General features: G+C 48.4%; 2 protein-coding genes across 2 annotated transcripts in view; one reads left to right on the forward strand and one right to left on the reverse strand.

The window, feature by feature from the left end:
- The first annotated feature begins 2,343 nt into the window (after positions 1–2,343).
- LOC119387423 (la-related protein 6) lies at positions 2,344–3,594 on the forward strand. Its single transcript, XM_037654815.2, has one exon. It carries the CDS (start codon positions 2,540–2,542, stop codon positions 3,518–3,520), a length of 981 nt encoding a protein of 326 aa, XP_037510743.1. The 5' UTR covers positions 2,344–2,539; the 3' UTR covers positions 3,521–3,594.
- Positions 3,595–3,607: 13 nt separating this feature from the next.
- Positions 3,608–21,039, reverse strand: part of LOC119387422 (phosphorylated adapter RNA export protein) — a 28,537-nt gene continuing 11,105 nt past the window's right edge. Inside the window, exons 5-6 of the mRNA XM_037654814.2 lie at positions 18,864–19,032; positions 3,608–3,837 (exon numbers count right to left, since the gene is read on the reverse strand). Coding sequence (XP_037510742.1) covers positions 3,641–3,837; positions 18,864–19,032 — 366 coding nt within the window. The 3' untranslated portion in view covers positions 3,608–3,640. The remainder of the gene's footprint in view (positions 3,838–18,863; positions 19,033–21,039) is intronic.

A 21,039-nucleotide genomic window follows, 5' to 3' on the forward strand; every position in this document is an offset into this window, starting at 1 on the left:
CTGGACGTAGATCAACATCAGTGGATGACACTTGTCGTATTCGTAGACTACCTGTGCGTATGTGGCCTACGTAGCCTAGTATACAAAGCGGTTGTCAATCAATCTGGCATCATCCTCGGTCAGCATGAGGCCACTGCCCAGCCTCGTAAGAAATGAAGAGGGCACTTCATCGTCCTGGCGGACTAAGTACACTTTACGGTGCGGTGATATGAATATCATACGTCACTTTCGTTAATGTATTCTTCCGGGGTCGAGCAATGCTTCAATATAGCTTGCTGAATCATAGGAACACAAAATTAATGTTGATTAGACTGCAACAAAAGCGGAGCCAACACTGGAACCACAGACGTTATTCTGATATGACGCCTGTATCGTAGGAGTACACATCGTAGGAATATCATGCAGTGTTTATTGCTTTCTTGTAATATTAGATAGCAAGCACCACAACCACAGTTGACGTTGCACCAATATTACGACTGCATAGCCTGTTTTTCCAAACCAGTTTATAGACCTGGCGTGGCTCTGTGGTAGAATACCTGATTGCCACGCAGACTGCTTGGTTTCGATTCCTGCTGGGATCATAACTTTTATTCTTTCCATTCGTCGGGTTAACGCTGCCGATGTCGGTTTTTCTTAACGCTCTCGCCTTTAGGTTACCAATGTCTGTTCTCGCCGTTCCTGGGTAGATATAAACTGTCAATCACCTGTGGCGCATACCCGTACACTGCGGCCCGTGGTAAACGGGTATGTGCCACACGTGTCTGGAGGAAAGGGTTTGACGACGTACGCGACAGGATTTTCACGTTATTCATGTCATGACCCGACAGTCATATTCGTCAGATCCTCTTACCCTCCCATGCCAATTTTGATCTACACCAAGTTAAGAGGGCGATCATGAGAGCACCCAGACGTAGGCGGCTAGATAGATAGATACGTAGATAGAAACGCTCAAAGTGCCAAAGGTTCGCTAAGAAATGCTTCGCATTTAAAAGCTCTTCTGCATGCTCTTCCATGGACTTAAGCACGGAAAATTTGATATTGTTCCATATGTCTATTGCAAGCGTTCCCAGATTTCATTCCGCGATGTCAAGAAACAGAATGGAGACATTTTAGCGGCACGCGTGTAGGTATTACTGAACATTAATAATTACGTGCCGTGCGACGCTTGAGGCGACCTACCAGCAGCGTTTCTGGAACACGAAGCTCGCCGACGAATCGCCGCCACGCTTTCTCACTACCGATCGGCCTAGACGTAACGAGCCTCCGCAGAGAACGCGTCTTGCCGTGAAGCCGACTTGCACAAAAAAGATGCGTTGGCACCACACATGGCATCATAGGCATGCGCAGGGTTTCCCTTCAGGAGGGGGAGGGGGGATCATCGCGGCGCCCCCCTCCCTATTAAGTCAATATATGGGGCAGATTTTGCGCACCCCTCTTCTTAGGTGACTGGGGAAGGAGGCGGCCCCCCCTCCCCTCCCCCCCACCCCGTGCGTATACGCCTATGCATGGCATCGTGGCTTACGCGGTACGCACGCGCGAGCGCTGTTTATTCAGCGGAATAATTCTTGTTCCGTGGTTGTCACTTGGGCGGCCCCAAGATCAAGCTGCACATGTTTTGACGCGCTGACGGTGCGAATGCCGGTGATAGACGCCCCCAAACCAGAGACTCTGGCGCAGTTTTGCGCAATTTCCGTCGATATTATCAGGATGGTGCAGTAAATTCAACTTGGCGCACAATTTGGCGCAGTTGGCGCAGGAGTGTAATCACTGCTAGAGCTAGCTATTTTGAAAATAGTTGCCACACAGTTCGAAAATTGTATGGATGGTATTCGATCTGGTTCTAAAATTTACTGTTCCGACACACTTACAAAACAGTTACCGGTAGTCTGTAGATGCATTCTCACTAAAAAAAAAGCGTAAGGACTGGGAGAACTTGAGTAACTGCTTTTGTCTTTCGCTAAGGAAGCAAGGTATCGTAGAGTCAAATAATAAAAATAAGAGCGTAGGGCTTTGGCTGAACCAATGGTTTTATAACTGCTTAATGGTTCCCAGTGTTGCGTGAGGGTGAATGGAGAATCGACAATTATATATGATCATGGTAGAAATTTACATATGCACAAAGTAATTACACGAGAAGAAGAAAACGCAGAAAATCCACGAGCTGCCACTGGCGCGTTCTGGATGGACTGCTCGAACTTTGCTATTGCAACAATGGCCAGCCACGTGCAGAGCGTTTCCTTCCTCGTTCCCGGCCGTGCCAAACAAGGCAACGCAGTCAGAGCTCAACAGTGGACGGGCGCGTGAACCAAGCGCTCGACGCGCCCATTGAGATGAGCTCGCGGCAGCAGCTGGCGCGAGGCACGGGCTTCGTCGGCGAAGGAAGACGACGACGGAGGAGGTATCATCGGCAGCAGGCCCGGCATTCATTGGCAGCCGCAGTAGCGTGGCGGGAGGCGACGAGGACGAGTGGGGCCGCATAGACCAGCGTTCGGGAATCAGCCACCGGTCATCGCGCAGCCTGCAGCGACCAGCTACCGCTATGGGCACGGCCGACGAGAAGCGCTGGGAGGAGGACGAGGAGGACAACCACGACAAGGACTCGGGCCTCGAGTCGCTCAACGGCTCCTCCGAAGAAGAGGAAGAGCTGACGCAGCGCATCGTGGCCCAGATCGAGTACTACTTCTCGGACGAGAACATCCTGCGCGACTCGTTCCTCCTCAAGCACGTTCGACGCAACCGGGAGGGTTACGTGAGCCTCAAGCTGATGGCCTCGTTCCGCAAGGTGAAGAGCCTGACCAAGAACTGGGAGCTGGTGCGCGAGGCGCTGCGCTCGTCGTCCACGCGGCTCGAAGTGAATGCCGAGGGCACCAAGGTGCGCCGCCGCGAGCCACTGCCCGAGCACGACGAGACTGCGCCCTCGCGCACAGTGGTCGCCTTCCCCCTGGTGGACCGCGTCACCGTCGAGGCGGTGGCGGAGATCTTCTCGCGTTGCGGGCCCATCTCGCTGCTGCGCTTGCTGCGACCCGGCGGACCCGTGCCGCCCTGTGCCAAGCGCTTCCTCCAGCGCCACCCGGAAGCCAGCGGCTGTTCGGCCGCGGTCGTCGAGTTCGAGCACCACGAGGCGGCCAGCCTGGCCGTGCGGCAGGCCAGTCCTCTGCTGCGCGTGCTGCCGCTCTCCCCGCCGACAATGGCGGCGGGCCCGCTGCCCAGCGGCACACCCGCCGCCGCAGCGGAGAGCGACGGCCAGCGCAGCGGACAGGCTGGCGGCGGCGGCAGGGCCAACCGCAGTGTCCGAGTGCCTGGCCCGGGCGGCGCAGCTTGCAACTCCCCGTGCCCCTCGTCGCCGTCGCCGCTGCTGGCCCCCCGACACAAGTCCCACAGCCAGGGTGACGTGAGCGCTGCCGGCCTGTGGGTCAAGAAACGCCCCGACGGACTGGGGCCCGTGCTTCGCCAGCCTCGGGGCCCAGACGGCACGCGCGGCTTTCATGACCGCAGCAGCGCCTGCCTGGCGCCCTCCTGAGCTCAAGCACACACCACCGAGCGCGCGCAGGCCCAAAATTCGGCTGCTCCGCCCCCTCACTGTTTTTTTTTTTTTGTCACTGTGTCTTTTTATTGTGTCCATTAAACTTGTTCCCCCCATTCAGTCTACGATTTCTCCATCCTCCAGGTCTTCGTCGTCGACGGCCGCCATAACGACCTCGACGCACCCGCTGTCGGGTTCTTTCAGTGGTCTGTCGGGTTCTTCCAACTTTTCGGTTACTTCCAGCTGTTCAGGCTCCTCAGCATCTTTACTCTCCTCGGTCTCTTCGCTCACGGGCGTCGCTGCCGCTGCTCGAGCTGCACATATGCAAAACATGCAGATGTATTTTTGCACTAGGCGTCAAATGCTAGCGCAAGCACACACATTAGCGCTCGATAATGCCTTCCGCGACGTCACGCAGAGGTCCATATAATAATCACGGGGAAGGTGTGTACTTTAAGTCTATAGCTGTGTCACCTAATGCGCTTCAGCCTCCCTGCAATATAGGAATATAGCGCAGCGCGACCCGTTCGGCACGTTCCGAGTTTGCAAGACTGAGTGCATGAGTCTCAGAACCATGCATGCGTTATACCGCGTCGACAGAGTGGTGCAAAAACACATGAAAGACCACATTACTTTCATGTGTTTGTCCCACGGAGAAAGAAGTATTTGAGGAGGAGAATCTCTCGGCCGCGGCAGCGCGCGAGGGCAGCGCGATAGCGTCACGGCGGAATGCGGTTACGCCGAAGCACGACAGATGACGCTTTCGGCCTGTTGCCATCTTTTACATGCTCTTCTATGGACGCGACGCATAAAAATCGTGATAGCGCCTCGTACAATGTAAAGCTTTTAAGATATCTGTTTGTAACATCAATAGGTAGATATGACAGATATTTTAGCTGCAGTTCCTAATCGATACTGCCAGAATTATAGGCCGTACAGCGCTTGGAACGAACTGCTAGTAGTGGCCCCTGAGCAGACGACGTCTGCCGCCGCATGCACGCGCTCCTCACTCCTCGCTCGCATGTTGTGCGCGCGCATGCGTAGGTGGCCTTGGGACGGAAAGTTCCTTTGGCGATTTGCTGGTTTCTTTCTCTTTAGCGCTCGCGCGTTGCGCCGGCGGCGCCGACTCCTCGATGTTTGCGCGCGCTTTTCACGCCGCGACAAAGGAGAGTGCTTTGCGGATTTCGACCAGTGCTTCTTCAGGATGGGGCGAAAATGTGTCTGTTTGTAACATCAATAGGTAGATATGACAGATATTTTAGCTGCAGTTCCTAATCGATACTGCCAGAATTATAGGCCGTACAGCGCTTGGAACGAACTGCTAGTAGTGGCCCCTGAGCAGACGACGTCTGCCGCCGCATGCACGCGCTCCTCACTCCTCGCTCGCATGTTGTGCGCGCGCATGCGTAGGTGGCCTTGGGACGGAAAGTTCCTTTGGCGATTTGCTGGTTTCTTTCTCTTTAGCGCTCGCGCGTTGCGCCGGCGGCGCCGACTCCTCGATGTTTGCGCGCGCTTTTCACGCCGCGACAAAGGAGAGTGCTTTGCGGATTTCGACCAGTGCTTCTTCAGGATGGGGCGAAAATGTGTCGTGCCGAACTGCAGCAGTGGGTACGCGTCCTGCAAGGAGAAGGTAATTACCTTCGAAGTTCCTAGTGACCCAGTGAGGTTGGAAGCGTGGGCTCGCGCCATACCAAGAAAAGACCGACAGCTGACGCCTCGTGTCTACGTTTGCGAGAAGCACTTCTCGGACAGTGACAGACAGGCGGCGCTATTATGGCGAACTTGGTGGCGAAGTTCTTGACAAACCAAAACGGCCAGTGTTGTTACGAGACGCCGTGCCTTCACTCTTTCCGCGCGCTGTTCCGGATACTTGTCTGCTGTTCTCAAAAACAGACAACGTGAAATTTCAACCACCTGGGGTTTTGTAACGTGCATCTAAATGTAAGCACACGGGCCTTTAAAATTTCGCCTCCATCTAAATGCGGCCGCCGCAACAACGTAAATCTGGATTGATGGCATGTAGGGTAAGTCCCATCATTCGTTGAAATAAATATACCTAACTCATTGAGTTCACGTTATCAAAAATTATAGATTTCATGTTGTACGAAAGATATCACGGTGGTAAGTGTCCTGCATGTGACGCCATTTTCTCGTTAATTTACCGAAAAACCTTGGAGTGCGCTTGAGCTTCGCCTTTAAGAGTAGAACGCGATAGCGTAATCGGGCCCCGTGCGCATCGCCTTCTCAGTTGCTAGCCTCACCGACACGGACGCCGACACTGGTATTTCTGCGAAACGGGCTCTTTAACGCTGTCGCGTTAAAATATGGAGCCGGCGAGGACGCACAAAAACACATCCAATCGGGCGTGAAGCGCGAACGGCGAATCGGCGACGAACAGCCTTGAACCGACGAGCTTCGTCGGAGTGCGCGGTGAGAAGGACGCGTGCATTTTTTCCTTCTCCGCTAGCGGACTCTCACGACAGAGGGCGCGTGAGCGCTGTGCCCGATTTCGTGACTTTATTAGGGCGCCCGAGCGAGCGCAGTTTCGCCTCCTCAAGAATTCTTGCTCCGTGGTTTGTCCTTTTAGCGCTAAAATGAAGATGCCGTAAAGTACACACCAACTAGCCCAGCAACAAGTTCTTGGTATAGGCTCGCTTGTCTGCCGCAGCGGCCACATTTCGAATGAGGGCGTAACATCGACACGGTTGGGCACAAATTACCGTGAGCGATAAAGAGCCCTACTAGCCAAGTGGCAGGAATTGTTTCATGCTGTAATTCCTTTCTTAGCATGTTCCTAACAAGGAATAGGTCATTATAATACCCATAGTAGCAATGCACTTTTGCCATGTGTCCTTTTCCGATATGATTACCCTCAACGGAACGCCAATCTTATGGGTCCTTGAGCTGAAAAAAAAAAACTCCCGTTTTAGTGCGCCGAACATCGCCGGTTGTGTGCGACGCGGAGTGCGCAATGATACGCACGCTTCTTTCCGGCGCCGAAGAGAAGCCAGCAGCGACAGAGGTGCAATTACACCTTGTTTAGAAAATCCCTTGTCCCGCGCAGATGATCAGCGACGGCGGTAAAGCGTCTATCTCTCCGAGAAACACGTTCAGTTTAGTCGGACACAACGGTGGTACTAATTGCTCGCTAATATGCGCGCAGACGCGTTTTACGAAACGTGGCCCATGAAAGCCGGGTGGGGGCAGCTAAAGCCACGCCTGAAATAGCGGTAACGAAATGGTCCATGGGCTGGTACACACTTAAACTGCACTGGGAAACACGCATGATGAAGTGACAAGCGCACTTGTGAAGGGACACAAAAGGCAAACGACAGATTAATGCTTGAAGAGGCCTAAAGCGTTACAATCTCATGCCATATGCTCGTGGCAATATTATCGACAACGGCGCTTTACAGCATCCGAGAATACATTGCAAACGTACATGAAAGGACTCGCGATTCCAAAGGGACATTCTAGTGCTCGCCCGTACTATACCAGAGTCAACTCGCTATCAATGAACGAACGGGAATTTTTTTCCAGGGGCTCGTTCCTTTGTTGGACACAACCAGATGAATCCAACGGACCATGGAAAGCATAGGGGCGATTAATTGTTGATTTTTCGTCTACTTTAAGTCGCTTCAATTTACGTGATTACTACTACACTAAAGGTAAGCCTCATTGTCTATTGGATTCATATGGTTGCGTTTAATAACTCGCTAGAGAAGCGTAGCCCGATACTTTTTTCGGGGTGGGGGTGGGGGTTCAACCATCCTGTTTTATGTTCGTGCGTGCATTTGTGTGTGTTCGTGTATATATACACATGCAAAATCGAAAAATTTCGGGGGGGGGGAGCTACGCCCCTGACTCGCTATCAGTGCAATTCAGTCACCAGAACTCAATATCGTTGATGCACTGGTGATGGCAAAACTATCATATACTACATTATAAGAGATGAAATTATACTTGCGCATTTTCGTTACATTCTGAGGGAAATGATAATTTTTGACGCTACCCATGACAACGACGCAGCGTGTTGAGAAGTTTCGTTTTTTTGCCCGTGCTCCACGATCGCATTTAAGCATAGTTTCGTTATCACGTACGTTGCATGCGCTGGCTTTGCTCACTCTTAGAGAATATGCCGCGTTCATGCGGCGTCGTTTACGCGGTTTACGCATGTCCGATATGTTGTACGCAAGCCGCTGGCATTACGGTAGCGTCCGCTGAATGGCTCGGAGACAGGCGACTTTGATTGAGGTGGATTTCCTCTTAAACAAGAATTTTCTCGGCACAGTCAACGCAGACCTCATGTTTGCTTTTAGTGCCCCTTTAACAAAAGGCGCCATGACAGCAAGGCGTGTGGCGCGCAGCGTTAATTCCCACTAATTCCCACCGTCGCGTTTCGCGAAGCACGTGAAACAAGCCGTGCCTCGCCGTAACGTTAATGTCGCGTGGCGACAACACACACGTGCCAGCCGTGACAAAGCAGCCGCCGCGCGTCGCTAGAGCAGACCTGGCTAAAACATCGCACGGTCGCAACAAGACCGCCACAGCTTCCGTCACCACACAGCGACGCGTTGTGCAAATGAGCCCGCGTGACAGAGAAATGAAACGGCCGTCAAGCCGCCGCGTTCCCAAGCACGGTGCGCCAAGCCCGGAGACAAACCGCGTGCTAGCGACGACGGCGGCGTGCTGCTGCTGCTGCTGCAGTGCTCTATTTTTGAGTCCTCGACACGGCGCGCTTGTCGCTGCCGCGCCTGCCATGCCAACCCGACAGTGACGACGAAGTATGACGAAGCTCCCTGCGGTTGCGCGCCTCGACGAGCGCGGATGCGAGAAAGATGCCAGAAAAGCCTACACAGAGGAATAATTACAGCGCACGCAGCAGCAGCAATATAGGTGCGCCACTTCGGCTAAAACGGACTGCAGGGGTTTGTCTAGAGTTCTGACCTTGAGGTGGGGGGGGGGGGTTAGAGCGCAGAGGGGCAGGGGCATAGCCAGAACTTTATTTCGGGGGGGGGGGGGCGTAGAGATAGAGGGTTCAATAATTCTTTATATATATTAGTGCGTGCGATTGCATGACTGAGCGTATGTAACATATGCAAAATTGAAAAATTTTGATCAAGTGGGTAAGTGGGGTTTCAAACCCCCACACGACGGTTACCCCTGGTTACCTCAGTGCAGAGGGGGTATGCATGAATTTGTAAGAGGAAAGGGGTGTGGGTGTGTAGAAAGATTCCTGGGGTGAGGGGGGGAGAGGCATTTAAAGGGGTGTATGTATATAAATCCTTAAAGGGCCCGTAAACAGGCTGCGACTTTTTTTTACACCCCCCAAACAAGCTCGCTAATTCGTATAGTAGACCGCGGCGATCACGTTTTCCGAATATTACAGCGCTGCGCGTCGCGCAGACCCTTCATTTCGAAAAACAATTCCCGCGCTTCTTTCCTACGCCTGACCAATCCTCCTCGTACGCGCAGTAACGCAAACTCGGCGATCGGCGAATTTACGTAGCACTGAGCTCGTCGATTAGTCTAAGCCAGGCCTCAACAAGTTAAAGGGACACTAAAGAGCAAAACGATTTTTCTCGCATTAATAAAGTAGTCTTCCACGATATCAAAAACACCACGCTTGCTGCGAGAATACGCTTAATAAGCGAGAAAACGCGCGAAAAGAAAATACAGGTGGCGACGCCACCTTGGAATTCCCGCACCATTTGCCGTGACGTCACATATTTTTGACGGCGCCTGCTTGGGCCTACGTAGTTCCTAATCGGTTAAATCGAAGTACATTGTCCTCTGAAGGGGTCAGAGACTTGACATAACGATTTTGTGGAAATTTCATCGAGCCATTGGCGTCAAAATACGTTAAATGCTCTTTGAAATCTTTTACGTCCCGAATTACAAAGTTCGGCGCGAAACTTAAAAATGAAACTTTGAACTTGGTTTTCTCCTCTAATAATAAACCTGTGGTGGTGAAATAAAGTACACAAGAGTTCTCCGAGCACACTTAATCAATCTAAACCAATTCACTGTTTCTCTTTAGTGTCCCTTTAACGTCAGTTCCTGTTCCCACCCGCCGCTACGAAACTGCGCCTTGTTTCTTGGCCCTACGGTGATGCGGTTTCGGCCACGCAGATAGCACCTGCACGAACTTGGCCTTCGACATGAGCAGCACGTAGAGGAAGCCATGCAGAGGAAGCATTGGGAACCTCCGGTAGCTCGGACGGGTCGCGCTTGCTTGGTTTTCCCATTACAGGCGCGGCAAGCGGGGTTCTTTTCTCTCGCGCTCCTTGGTCGTCTTGGAAAGCAAGCACGCATTCCTGCTGCATTGTGAACTGTCCCAAAGGTTTAAAAATACCGAAGAGCCGAAAACTGCCCGTAAAGTTACGAAGCACGTGCGACAGCGTAAACAATAAACAACCAGGGGCCGCAGCAAGCGGAAGTGCATAGCGGCTGATCGAGCTCGCCGATGACGTCGATTGCTGACGTCCTGTCACGTTGCCGAAGTGGGCGGAGTCACGACGACGGGCTACGCCTTCCCCTTCTTGTGGCGGAGAAGGGTGGCGAGACCGCGCGAAAATTTGAAACCAGCTGAAACGGATGTTCTAAACTCTGTAACTTCCTTATTATAGCACGTACTCGCAAAATTCTTGAGGCAACATGTTCACATTGCAAAAGTGCGCATATTTCTCTTCATTACAATTTCTGGACCTCGGGGTTGTTTACTGGGCCTTTAAGCAGCCTGCAGAGTCTGACACACTGCAAACAGAGCTACCGCAACAACCCAAATTAAAATAGCAAGCGTAGCACCTCCTCATCATCTTATCTGTGTCACTCCTGTCTTTCTTCACTCGCATGACAGCAGATGAGAGTTGCAATGAAGCACATTTTTTGCAAACCCAGGCACGTGACCCTAGCTCCCGAAATGCCTCTCAATAACCAAAACACATCTATAGGATAAAACAATACTCCGCAGCACTTTCTGGTGTCGGCACTCACATCAAGACGCGACTCTCCTGCAAAGAACTTTTTGGTTACGCCACTGGCCGAGGCAGGTGTGATAAATTCGCAACGGCCCCCTCTGCTCCAACTATTAGCTCTGCCTACAAAGGTAGAGGGGCACAACACCAACACAGTTCCTAGATAGGTATCTTGTTGGAACTTGTGCCATGTATTTTACAAGAAAACTGGGATTTATGTTGGTTTTCTTTCTTTTTTTCCCGGCCGATCACCATTTCTCTCTCTCTCTCACACAAACAGTTAGGGAGAGGAAGAATTGGAACTAAAGCTGCAGAAAAAAAAAGCTCTATTGAGATAAAAACTCACGAGACAGCAGGGGCGTAGCCAAGGGGGGGGGGGGGGGGGGATGGGGGGGGGGGGTTCAACCCCCCCCCGAAAATTTTCAGTTTTGCTTGCGTATATATACACGCACACATACAAACGCACGCACGAACATACATAAAGTATGGCTGAACCCCCCCCCCCCCCGAAAAAATTTCTGGCTACGCCCCTGCGAGACAGTAAAATATGTATGAGCTTTTCTGAAGCCTGTTGAGTGATATGACACCTACCGCATGTACTTGCATAATACCAGCACTGTCTAATTTTTGCCAACTGCTGGTTACTATCGGCTATCTGCTGTTAAAATAACGCAATAAAATAATAAAAATCCCAGGGTCTCTCATGCATTCACCTAAGACTACTCGAAGGCAAAAGTAATACCCCAGTCACACGGCAAATCTAACATTTACAACGAATGACATTAAGTGAACTTAGTGTAATTTTACCTGCCTGCTGTCACACGACGAAAATAAATATAATTTTAAAATGATGTCCATGACTTTAGCCCTCCTAAGCCGTGACTTTGGGAGAAATAAAAATTTATCAAAAACTTGCATGTAACACACGTGTATCCTTGAAAATAATTTTTTATCACTAAAAAGTTGCTCCAAGAATATGGAAAACGTACAGCACCTACAGGTGGCGCAACAGTCCACATCACCAATGCGCCGCCAGCGCCACAAGTGGCGACTTGCGGCCACTTCATTTTCAAGTGGCGTGCCACGAACCGTCGTCTCTCCATCTGCTACTTCCGCGTTGCATGCAAGTGCGTTCGTGCGAAGGCCAAAGATTTTAATAAAATGGCTAGGCTTTCAGAAAGTTGCCAGTGCAGAATTCTTTTAGGGCCTCAGCTGAAGAGGAAGGTCAAATTAAACGGAATCAATCATGTTTTCGATGTGACAAAGCATGGACGTGCTTTGAAAGGGCGATTCCTGCAGCCAGCCAGCGTAAACCTCGAAGCATAGGCCGTGACCATCTATGTTTTTATGCATTCTTTCGTGTCATTTTGCCTGCTTATTGTTGAGTGAACGATGACATTTGTGCCTGACGTGTGTTAGACGACCCCATGCACATAAGTAAAACATACGGTCGCCAACTGCACGTGTTGCATTTCGTAATGTGTGGCAGTTCCACAAAGTTTTCTGTGCTGTAGTTCAGCTTCATTCGGAGACGTTGCTTGGGCTGCATGAGTCATTGAGTAACTTTGTCACGTGCTAGCTTTGCATGTGATATCTTAGCTGTCACGTAGCGCAATAGAACTGCAGAGCACGGCTTTGCTTGCACACAGTGACGTTAAGGGCAACGGCAGTACAAGGGGAATAAATTTTAAAATTCTCACGGTCCACGATGCATTTTGCCAGGCGTGAAGAGCTTCTTTCTAACTGTTCCTGCTTACGAACTGTGCAGTCTGCAAACTGTGCTGCTAGATGAACTGCGGTACGGTGGAAAAACAGCAGCAGCGTACGAAGGAAAATTGCTGGTTCTGTCGATGGCTTTCTGTCAACGAAGTGTACCCTGCAGACGCGAGATCACATTGCCGGCTGCCACTCGGTTCCGTCAGCAGTGTAAAAATATCAGTTACTTGTGTGGAGCGCAAATTCACAGCGAACTGGCTACATGTACTTCATAAACATGCCCGCAGGATCACTTGTTTTACGTGGCGTAGACTAAAGCAGCGTTCCCGCCTATTTCTGAAGCATGGTCACGGCGGGAAACTGGAAAACTTTGTTTGAGGTGCGTAGGTCTTATAGTTATTGGCACAGTTTATGACGCAGTAATTTATACGTGACATTGCGAAGCACCGCTAACAAGCTGACACAGCTCCGCTCATGGGTCCGCTGCTGCGCGGAGCACGCCAGTAGCTTTCGTTCGCTCCCGCACCATGGCGCCACCAGCTCAGTGCAGGTTCCCTATAAGCGCAGCCAATTTACGCAATCTGCCACAGCTGCACAACACCAAGTCGAGCTCCTAGTCAAGCCAAGAGCCAATCGAAAACCGACATGGCCGATAATATGACGCAGCGTAGGAGCACAACTGACACTCTGGCTGCAGAAATGAGACGGCGGCTGTTAATTCGTGTAGTCACCACCTTGATTGCCAAAACATGTATAATTGGATGATCAGCACCTGCAATCGAGGCAACAACGACAACAAAGCCTAAATAAAACATGGCCGGCATCCAGCCCGTTCGGCCACAGTAGTTAAGAATATAGCTTTCTTTTACAAACTTTCGTGCATACTATTATGTCATTAAACCAGCAATTAGTTAATCTAGTAAAGAATAAGTTATTTATGAATTACGAAAGTTACATTAACATAAGTCGATAAACATCTCTTTAAATGATCCCTGGCGTCAAGACTAAGCATTAGGTCCAAAATTGAATGCGAATGTGTTTCCTGAACTCATTCAACAGAAAATGCCAATTCCATTGAATGGCATTAGTTTCCCCGTGTGACAGCAAACAAATGACATTACAAACGAATGACATTCGCTGTAAATGACATTACATTTGCTGTGTGCACACAGCAAGATACATTTAGGAGGTGTAACTCTGCCATTTCAGGCGACCAGATAATGTCATGGTCCCAGAGAGACACATCATGCTAACAGCATCTGGCAGCAGATAAGTGCCTCCGTTTCAGTTACCAAGGGAACCGATTGTGTGTGTTGCTGTCATTTAGCCGCAGTCACAGAGTGTGGATGCGGAGCGCCTTCGGCCGCGTTAGCTTCTTAATCCGTCGTCGAGGACTCCTAACATAAGCTCGTGAAACCGGGGGGGGGAAATATATATATATATATATATATATATATATATATATATATATATATATATATATATATATACATAAAAAGAGCTTATGTGCTCGCTGACAGGAACGCCGCTGTTGCCTGCTCACGAATGCTGCCAATGAGAGCATGCACCTGCTTGCGCAACCAGTCGCTCTTTTTTCCACGTTTTTTTTTTCCTGCTCCATGGTTGCTGCTTCTTGCCACAAGGTGCCGCCAGTTGAAACAACTCCGTCGGGGCATGCTATTTTTCTGACGTTATCTGGTCCCCTGCGGACGCCCGTTCTAACAAAAGTTGCACCTCCTAAATATTTCTTGCTCCAGGGCCGCGTGATAGGGGTATAATCCAGCGTGGCTGTTTCACCATGCACTTTATATCGACATCTAACATTTGCCGATTTAGACTGTCACTTTCACTTATTAGCTCAGCACTCAATAAATTTGCATTGATTAGCATATGATTAACTTTCACATATTAGCTCAGTACTCAGTAAATATGCTTTATCATTACACAATTAACTACACTAATGAACTCTGAAATTGCCAAATTAGCCTCGATTATCATCACATGCACACAAGAACCCCCCCAGAAAAACATTTCTGGCTACGCTAGTGGTGCTTAGCATACCATATTAACCACCTAGTGGTAAACAGCCGATTGACCTTTTGATGCAGGTTTCGGCAAAGGCCAAAATCTTAATTAGTGCAACAAGCACCTTTGGTGCGGTGTTCGACATACCCCTCTACACCAGATACAGTCTCAGCCTCAACTTATATAGCCAATAAATAAGGCAGATCTAAGCTTCATGTACACCACTGCAACATTAGGGACAAAAATTACCAAACTATGTCAATTAAATTTATTTATTTATTTACAGATTACCTACATCGCCATATAGGCATTACGTAGGGGGGAAACAAAAACATAACCAGAATAAAGGAACGCTTGCAGAGATATATACACACATATAGAAATATCAACATAACATTATCAGGAGTAACATGAGTATGGATTACCAAATACAATTTCGAGACATGTAGTACATACATTTGTTATTGCAAGAACAATTTCACAACATGGAAAAAAATAAATCATTATCTGTTATATTTACTAAGTCGTCTGTTAAACTGTTCCAATCTCTTATTGTTTTAGGAAAGAACGAGTAGAAAAGTGTGTTGAATCTGCATTTAAAGGGAGAAATCTTTTTGCTATTATCACAGCGAGTGGATGTGTAGGATGGTTCAACAAGGTAGCTATGACGATTAATACCCGTGTTAGAGTTATAGATCTGGTGCAACAGCTTAAGCCGTAGTTTCTGTCTACGTACACGGAGCAGATCCCATCCCGAAGTTGCCTTCATTTGAGAAACACTGGCGTAGGGGCTGTAATTATTTAAAACAAACCTTGCCGCTTGGTTCTGAAGTTTTTCAAGTCTATTTATAAGATAGTCTTGGTGGGGGTCCCATATTACGCATGCATAATCAAGTATGGATCTGACTTGCAAAAAATATAAAGTTTCCTTGATTTCGCGCGTCGCCTGTTTGAGATTCCTGCGGATAAAGTGAAGCATCTTACTAGCTTTTGCTATGGCTGTGTCAATATGTTTGTTCCATGTAAACGATTCGGTAAAGTAAACGCCGAGGTACTTATAATCGCAGTGTATGTTGATAGGGACGTCGTAGATGTTATATAGTGAATATTAAAACAATTATGTAATTAATCTTAGTTAATTACCTAAGCACAATAAAAAATATCCTAACAAGCACCAAATGACGGCAAACCATATGCCATTGGTTTCATTCAGTTGTGGGTAACCACTTTTTTTTAAATCCTTGGTTCTCATTATGTGAAACACCCTGCAGTACACGTAAGTACCACAGAAAGTGGTAAGGAAAACAGTGCTGCCACAGCAACTAAGCCGATAAGACATTGCAGTGTGGTTGCAGATTCCACTTCCACCAAGTTTTGTTCTCATCCAATTTCATTTCCCTTTATTATTTCTACATTTCTAGGAAATAGAAGTAATTCACCCTCTCTTTTTTCCATCATTTTCATGCTCAGGTGGCTTCGCATGATTGTAGTTATCGCGTAGTCATTCGTGATCCTTTCCCTTTTAAGCCACTCGCCAGTATAAAAAAAAAGAAGAAATTGGGGGACCCTTAAGCTTCGCCTTTAAGTGTTGAACACGATAGCGATATCTACACGCACACACACACACACACATGGCATACCTATAGTAAAAGTTTCCGCCCTCTTCAACAGCACTTTTATTACAGCGGTGTTTTGTGTGCCCAAAGTACGAGCAAGTATTGTGCGCTGGTGCACGGCTGGGGCAAACTATAGACAGTGCCCTGCACCTCTGTTCTCTCTGCATTCGTACGCATTGAGTTCACTCACTGCACACACACTGCACTGACACTTTCAGTCACTGCAGTCAAAGTCAATGCGAATGCACAAAATCCATCACAAGCATGTCAACAGCCAGGTGGCATGAGGGAACATCTACGCATGACATTTTTTAGATGTATCGGTGAACCCTCTACGTGTGTGCTATAAGAGAATGTGCGCACTAATGTGTGTGCCCTCTGTTATGCATAACTAGCGATGCGCCCATTATGTGTTTGTAAGGAAACATCCACGCGGCGTGGTCACGCCATCTCCCGGAAACAGCAGGAAAACCGCGGCACACCATCGCAACACCTCCAAGAGATCGTGCGACCACATCGTGCATCCATCTCACTCGGAGGCAGCGGCAACAAGAGCAGAACGTGATAGCTTAATCAGGCTGTGTTCGTATCGCCTTCCCAATCGCTACCCTGTCTCTGCTTCTCGGTGGAGACATACCGTATTTATTCGAAAATAGGTCGGGCACGAATATAGGTCGACCCCTACTTATAGCACTCTACGAGAAATAAAAAAAAAATATTCGAAAATAGGTCGACCCATGTTTTTTTTTTTAGAAACAGGAAAATTGAAACATAGCACACCTTTATTTACAATTAACTTAGCGCCCTAGTCGCTGCCGGGAGTGTCATGTTCGTCAGATGTGCAAGGAAGGTTGTCGGATTCTTCGCAGGCATCCTCGGCATCCCAAATGACGTCGACTTCGCTGCCATCGATTGCGTTGGAAATGCAGCACTTTTTAAAGCCAGTCACGATAATTTCCGCTGGCAAGTCTTTCCGCGCGTCCTTCACCCACGTCGCAACTTCATTGAGGGAAGCCCTTCTCGCGGCGTCCCATCGGTGTCATTGCAGCATCCTCCTTCAAGCCACTCTTTGTAACTCTTCGCCACCCGGTCCTTAATGTAGCCGGGACGTCATACCTAGCGGTATGACGACCAGGTCTGTTGGCCTTCTGCAGGGCCTCCTTGACGCCCGGAGCCTCAGTTCTTTTTCAAGAGCGTCATGCCTGCCAGTTGCTGGGCCGCGAAAAGCACGACGCCATCCATTGCACGCGAACAGTCGGTCCCGCTGCTTCCGCCAACCCCTAATCAACTTTTACGTCGAACTCATGCTGAGCGGCACAATTGCTGGAATTCTCGGCAAAAAGTATCACTTGACGCTTGAAGTCAGCTGTGTAGCGCTACCGACGTGACACCGTCGCAACCGCGCATTTGCAAATGAGAACCGTCACGTCAGATCAAACAACAAACAAAGAGTGAGGCCTTAGGCCAGTGCCAGTGCGGCTGCGCGTCGGCAGGCAGCACGGCTAGGGGGCTAGGGACTTCACGGCCTACCTAGGGAAATCACGGGTTCCAGCGCAAACATGGCGGAGCGGCTGCATTTCGCGGGGGCTTTGAAAAGGCGGTGTGCAGCTATTGCACAAATAACTTTTTTTTTCTTAGTTACTTAGTCGGAAAAGGCGAACGGATACGGTTTTTATACCAGATTTTATGGTATATAATGTGCGTATGTAGCAGGAACTGCTTGAAGAACAGCAGGCGCGGCAGTTGAACGGCATAGGTGCGGTGCTTTTGGTCGTTTTGATCGCGAATATAGGTCGAGATTCTTTGGTCACGAATATAGGTCGATAGCTGATTATGGGCAACATTTTTGGGAAAAAAAGGTCGACCTATATTCGAATAAATACGGTAAACCATGCCGCAAGGATAGCCAGAGTGAGGACACCCTCTGGCTCATATCTTTATTTGCGTCTACCTCAAATTTTCGCTCATGGACAACGCTGCTTTTTCACTCACAACCAAAGATGCCGCTGCCACTGACACCAACACAGAAATTTCTGCGAAACGAGCTCTTTAACGATATCGCGTTAAAAGAAAGCTTACCTGTTAGAACAAAGGCAACTATGTGAGACTAAACAGCGGACTGGCAGCAATTTGTGATACCGTGCCCTTCGTTTTATTTTTTTCGCTTGTGCTCAGTCAAGTAAAGCTCGCGCGTATTAAAATCCCAAGACACACAAGGTCCACACGGTTTTATACAACTTTGAAATTATCGAAAAATAAGAATGTTGTTATAGTGCATTTATTTAGTTTGATTATGATGACAGCCCACCAGAACCACCTACGAGAACTGATGCATGATGAGGGCATTACCTAGAACACAATGCTCCTCTGCATGACCTCAGAGATGACGGGGCACTGAAACGTCTTGGAGGCTGCCCGTAGTATCTAGGCCATAGCGACAACCACCGGGTGCACACATCTTATGCTTAGGTGCTGTTTTAAGGCTGCTAACAAGGAAACTATATGCCATCACAAGCCCTGTGGTTTTGCCGAGACTGCGTCAGCAGTATACACTCAAACCTCGATATAACGAACACGGATATAACGAATTATCGGTTAAAACGAAGTATATGAAAAATAGTCTTGTCATAGCTAGTGTTACAAATAAACATTTATAACGAATACTCGGATATAATGCATTTATTTTCGTGGCAGATGTGACTTTGTTAAATGAGGTTTGAGTGTATACTGAAGCGGTCTTAGCATCTTTAGCTTAATTCATTACATTCAAAGTGAATTTAGCTAACCTGAAATTCTGGTGCAATTGGCCACAAGGCACTTATATTCTAGATGCGTAAATTGCCATTAGAGCATATAATACAGCGGTATGTAGACTTTTTGATCCTTCATCACCACAACAGGTCACTTTATATTCAAGGTGTGAGGGCACTGGGATATTTTCAAGCTTATTTGGAAGGGAACCTAGCGCTGTGGCCCACAGAGCTCACCAAATATAGCGATACTCACCAACATGCTCCTCTCTGATCCTACGGGTCTGTTCCCTCCGATACTTTTTGCGCATGCGCTCTCGCTGCCGAATCTCCTCCCCAAAGACCATGTTCGCTTCTTGTTTTGTTGTATTAGCTTTGACCAGGAAGAAGAACACACCGCCAGGCGTCCGCCGCCGACTCTTGTCCTGGTAAAAAAACAGAATTCGTTCTACGGTTTGTGGGGAAATGGGGGAACACATCATAGCACCGATGTGCATCTGAAGGTTGGTATAGCACCGAGCTGCGCATGCGCGCTAGGAAGCTAGGCAGTGTACGTGGCGCCTAAACAGGAGCTAGACTAGGTAGAAACCATTTACAGGTTTTAGGCACCAAAACGATGACCCGATTACGAGGAACGCAGTAGTGGGTGACTACAGGTTAATCTCAACTGCCTGGGGTTCTTTAATGTGCACTTAACTGTAAGTACAAGATAAGTTTTGAATTTGCCCCACTTAAAGGGGCCCTGCAACACTTTTTCAGCACGGTCAGAAAACACTGCCGATCGGTTGTCAAGGTTCCTGAGAATGTGTCAGCTAAACATTATAGCACAGCACGTGGCCTGGAATTTAAAATGAATTCTCAAAGACAGCTAGAAATCGCTCCCTCTTCTCTCGGTAAATGATGCCATAAACCCATATGACCATGCAATAAACACAAAGTCCACAGCCATTGGCTGAATTGAGCATCATGAGCTGCATAATTAGCGCAGCCGCCGCGGGATGCCGTGACGTGCCTACACACTCCCTTGCAATCACACTGAAAGCAAGCCGCGTGCTTGGAAGAAAAAAAGAAAAAAGAAAGGGCTCAAGGTACTGGCGCACGCTGGCGAACGGATGCATCTTCTTGACCCCTTGTCAGTCCCGCCCCATCCCCCTGCATAGCTTTCAGCACACTCGCTGATGTGAAAGGAGAGAGAGCGTGCTTAAAGCGTGCAACAAATCCCTGTAACTCCGCTCATACTTGATGGATTATAAAAATTTTCGCTGCAGTCGATTTGTTGAGGCAATAAGCTCTTTTAACCCTTTGTAGGTTTGCCTATATTTTTGACACGATCATATAAAAACCGGCTGTGGTATATTCATATAAGCTACAAAGAAATAGTATAAAACAAATTTCATCAACATCAAGCCATTAGTTTACTGAAAAAAAGTGGGACATATATGTCCCATTTACTCATCAGAGCGTTTTCAAAAAGTGGGAAAACACTGTCCACTGTCTCGTGAAGGCACCATCTCGCGATTGCATCAACGGGCATTTGGGATGAAACGGCGAAAGCAAGTGACACGGAATATCGCTTCTCAAGTTGTGCTGAGGAAAGTTGTGGGGATCTCACTCCAGCAGTAGAACACCCCCTGCACCTGCGCCTCTTGTGAGCCATCATAGCGCTGTGGTCTGTTCCTGTAAAGCTTACTTCACCTCATGCACCAACCACTTTTTGTCCATTTGCCTGTCCTAGCTTTGGCTGTCGAAATTGTCGAGTACCGCTGTTGTCCCCGAATATGCACCTGCTTTTCAAGAGGTATATGATAACAAGAAAAATATTTCCACGCACCAATATCCGTAATTACGCTGAGGAATGAGCGGGGCAATATTGCATGGGATTGTTTAGATGTATTTATTGGTCAAGTTATTCCGCAAATTTACAAATACACGTGATGACTGGAAGCTAAAATAACCTCTCTGAAAAACCAGAAAAAGAGGAAATTATCTGGTATTTTGATTGATAGGTTCTTTCTATCTGGAAGAAAATTCAGAAGCTATCATGAAAAATTGATCGAAATTCAACGTCACTGTAACACTACTTCCACCCTTCAAAAGTGTGGTAAAGGATTTTTCCTCGAGAATACGAAGACTTAGGTAAGATATGAGTGACTTATCGTTGCGCTAATTGCAACGGGTGATGTGGGAGAAAATTTTTCCTGCAGACGGAAAAGTGGGACGTATGTGTCCCACTGTTGCACAACGGGTTAATGAAGCCATTCAAAGTATTGCAGGGCGCCTTCAAAATATGTCTGCTACAACCAGGATTGAACATGTGACCTCGAGCTAAGCAAATCAATGCCATAGCCATTAAGCTAGAGCAGTGGATTCTTGTCCTTTCAAAGAAGGAAAGGAAAGGGGAGAATGGGGTGAACACCTTAACGCTCTTATAG

The sequence above is a fragment of the Rhipicephalus sanguineus genome, chromosome 3 (assembly GCF_013339695.2).
Source record: "Rhipicephalus sanguineus isolate Rsan-2018 chromosome 3, BIME_Rsan_1.4, whole genome shotgun sequence".
NCBI lineage: Eukaryota > Metazoa > Arthropoda > Arachnida > Ixodida > Ixodidae > Rhipicephalus > Rhipicephalus sanguineus.

Bases quoted from the DNA above. Each gene is read 5' to 3' on its own strand.
- LOC119387423 (XM_037654815.2), top strand. From the start codon at position 2,540: ATGGGCACGGCCGACGAGAAGCGCTGGGAGGAGGACGAGGAGGACAAC.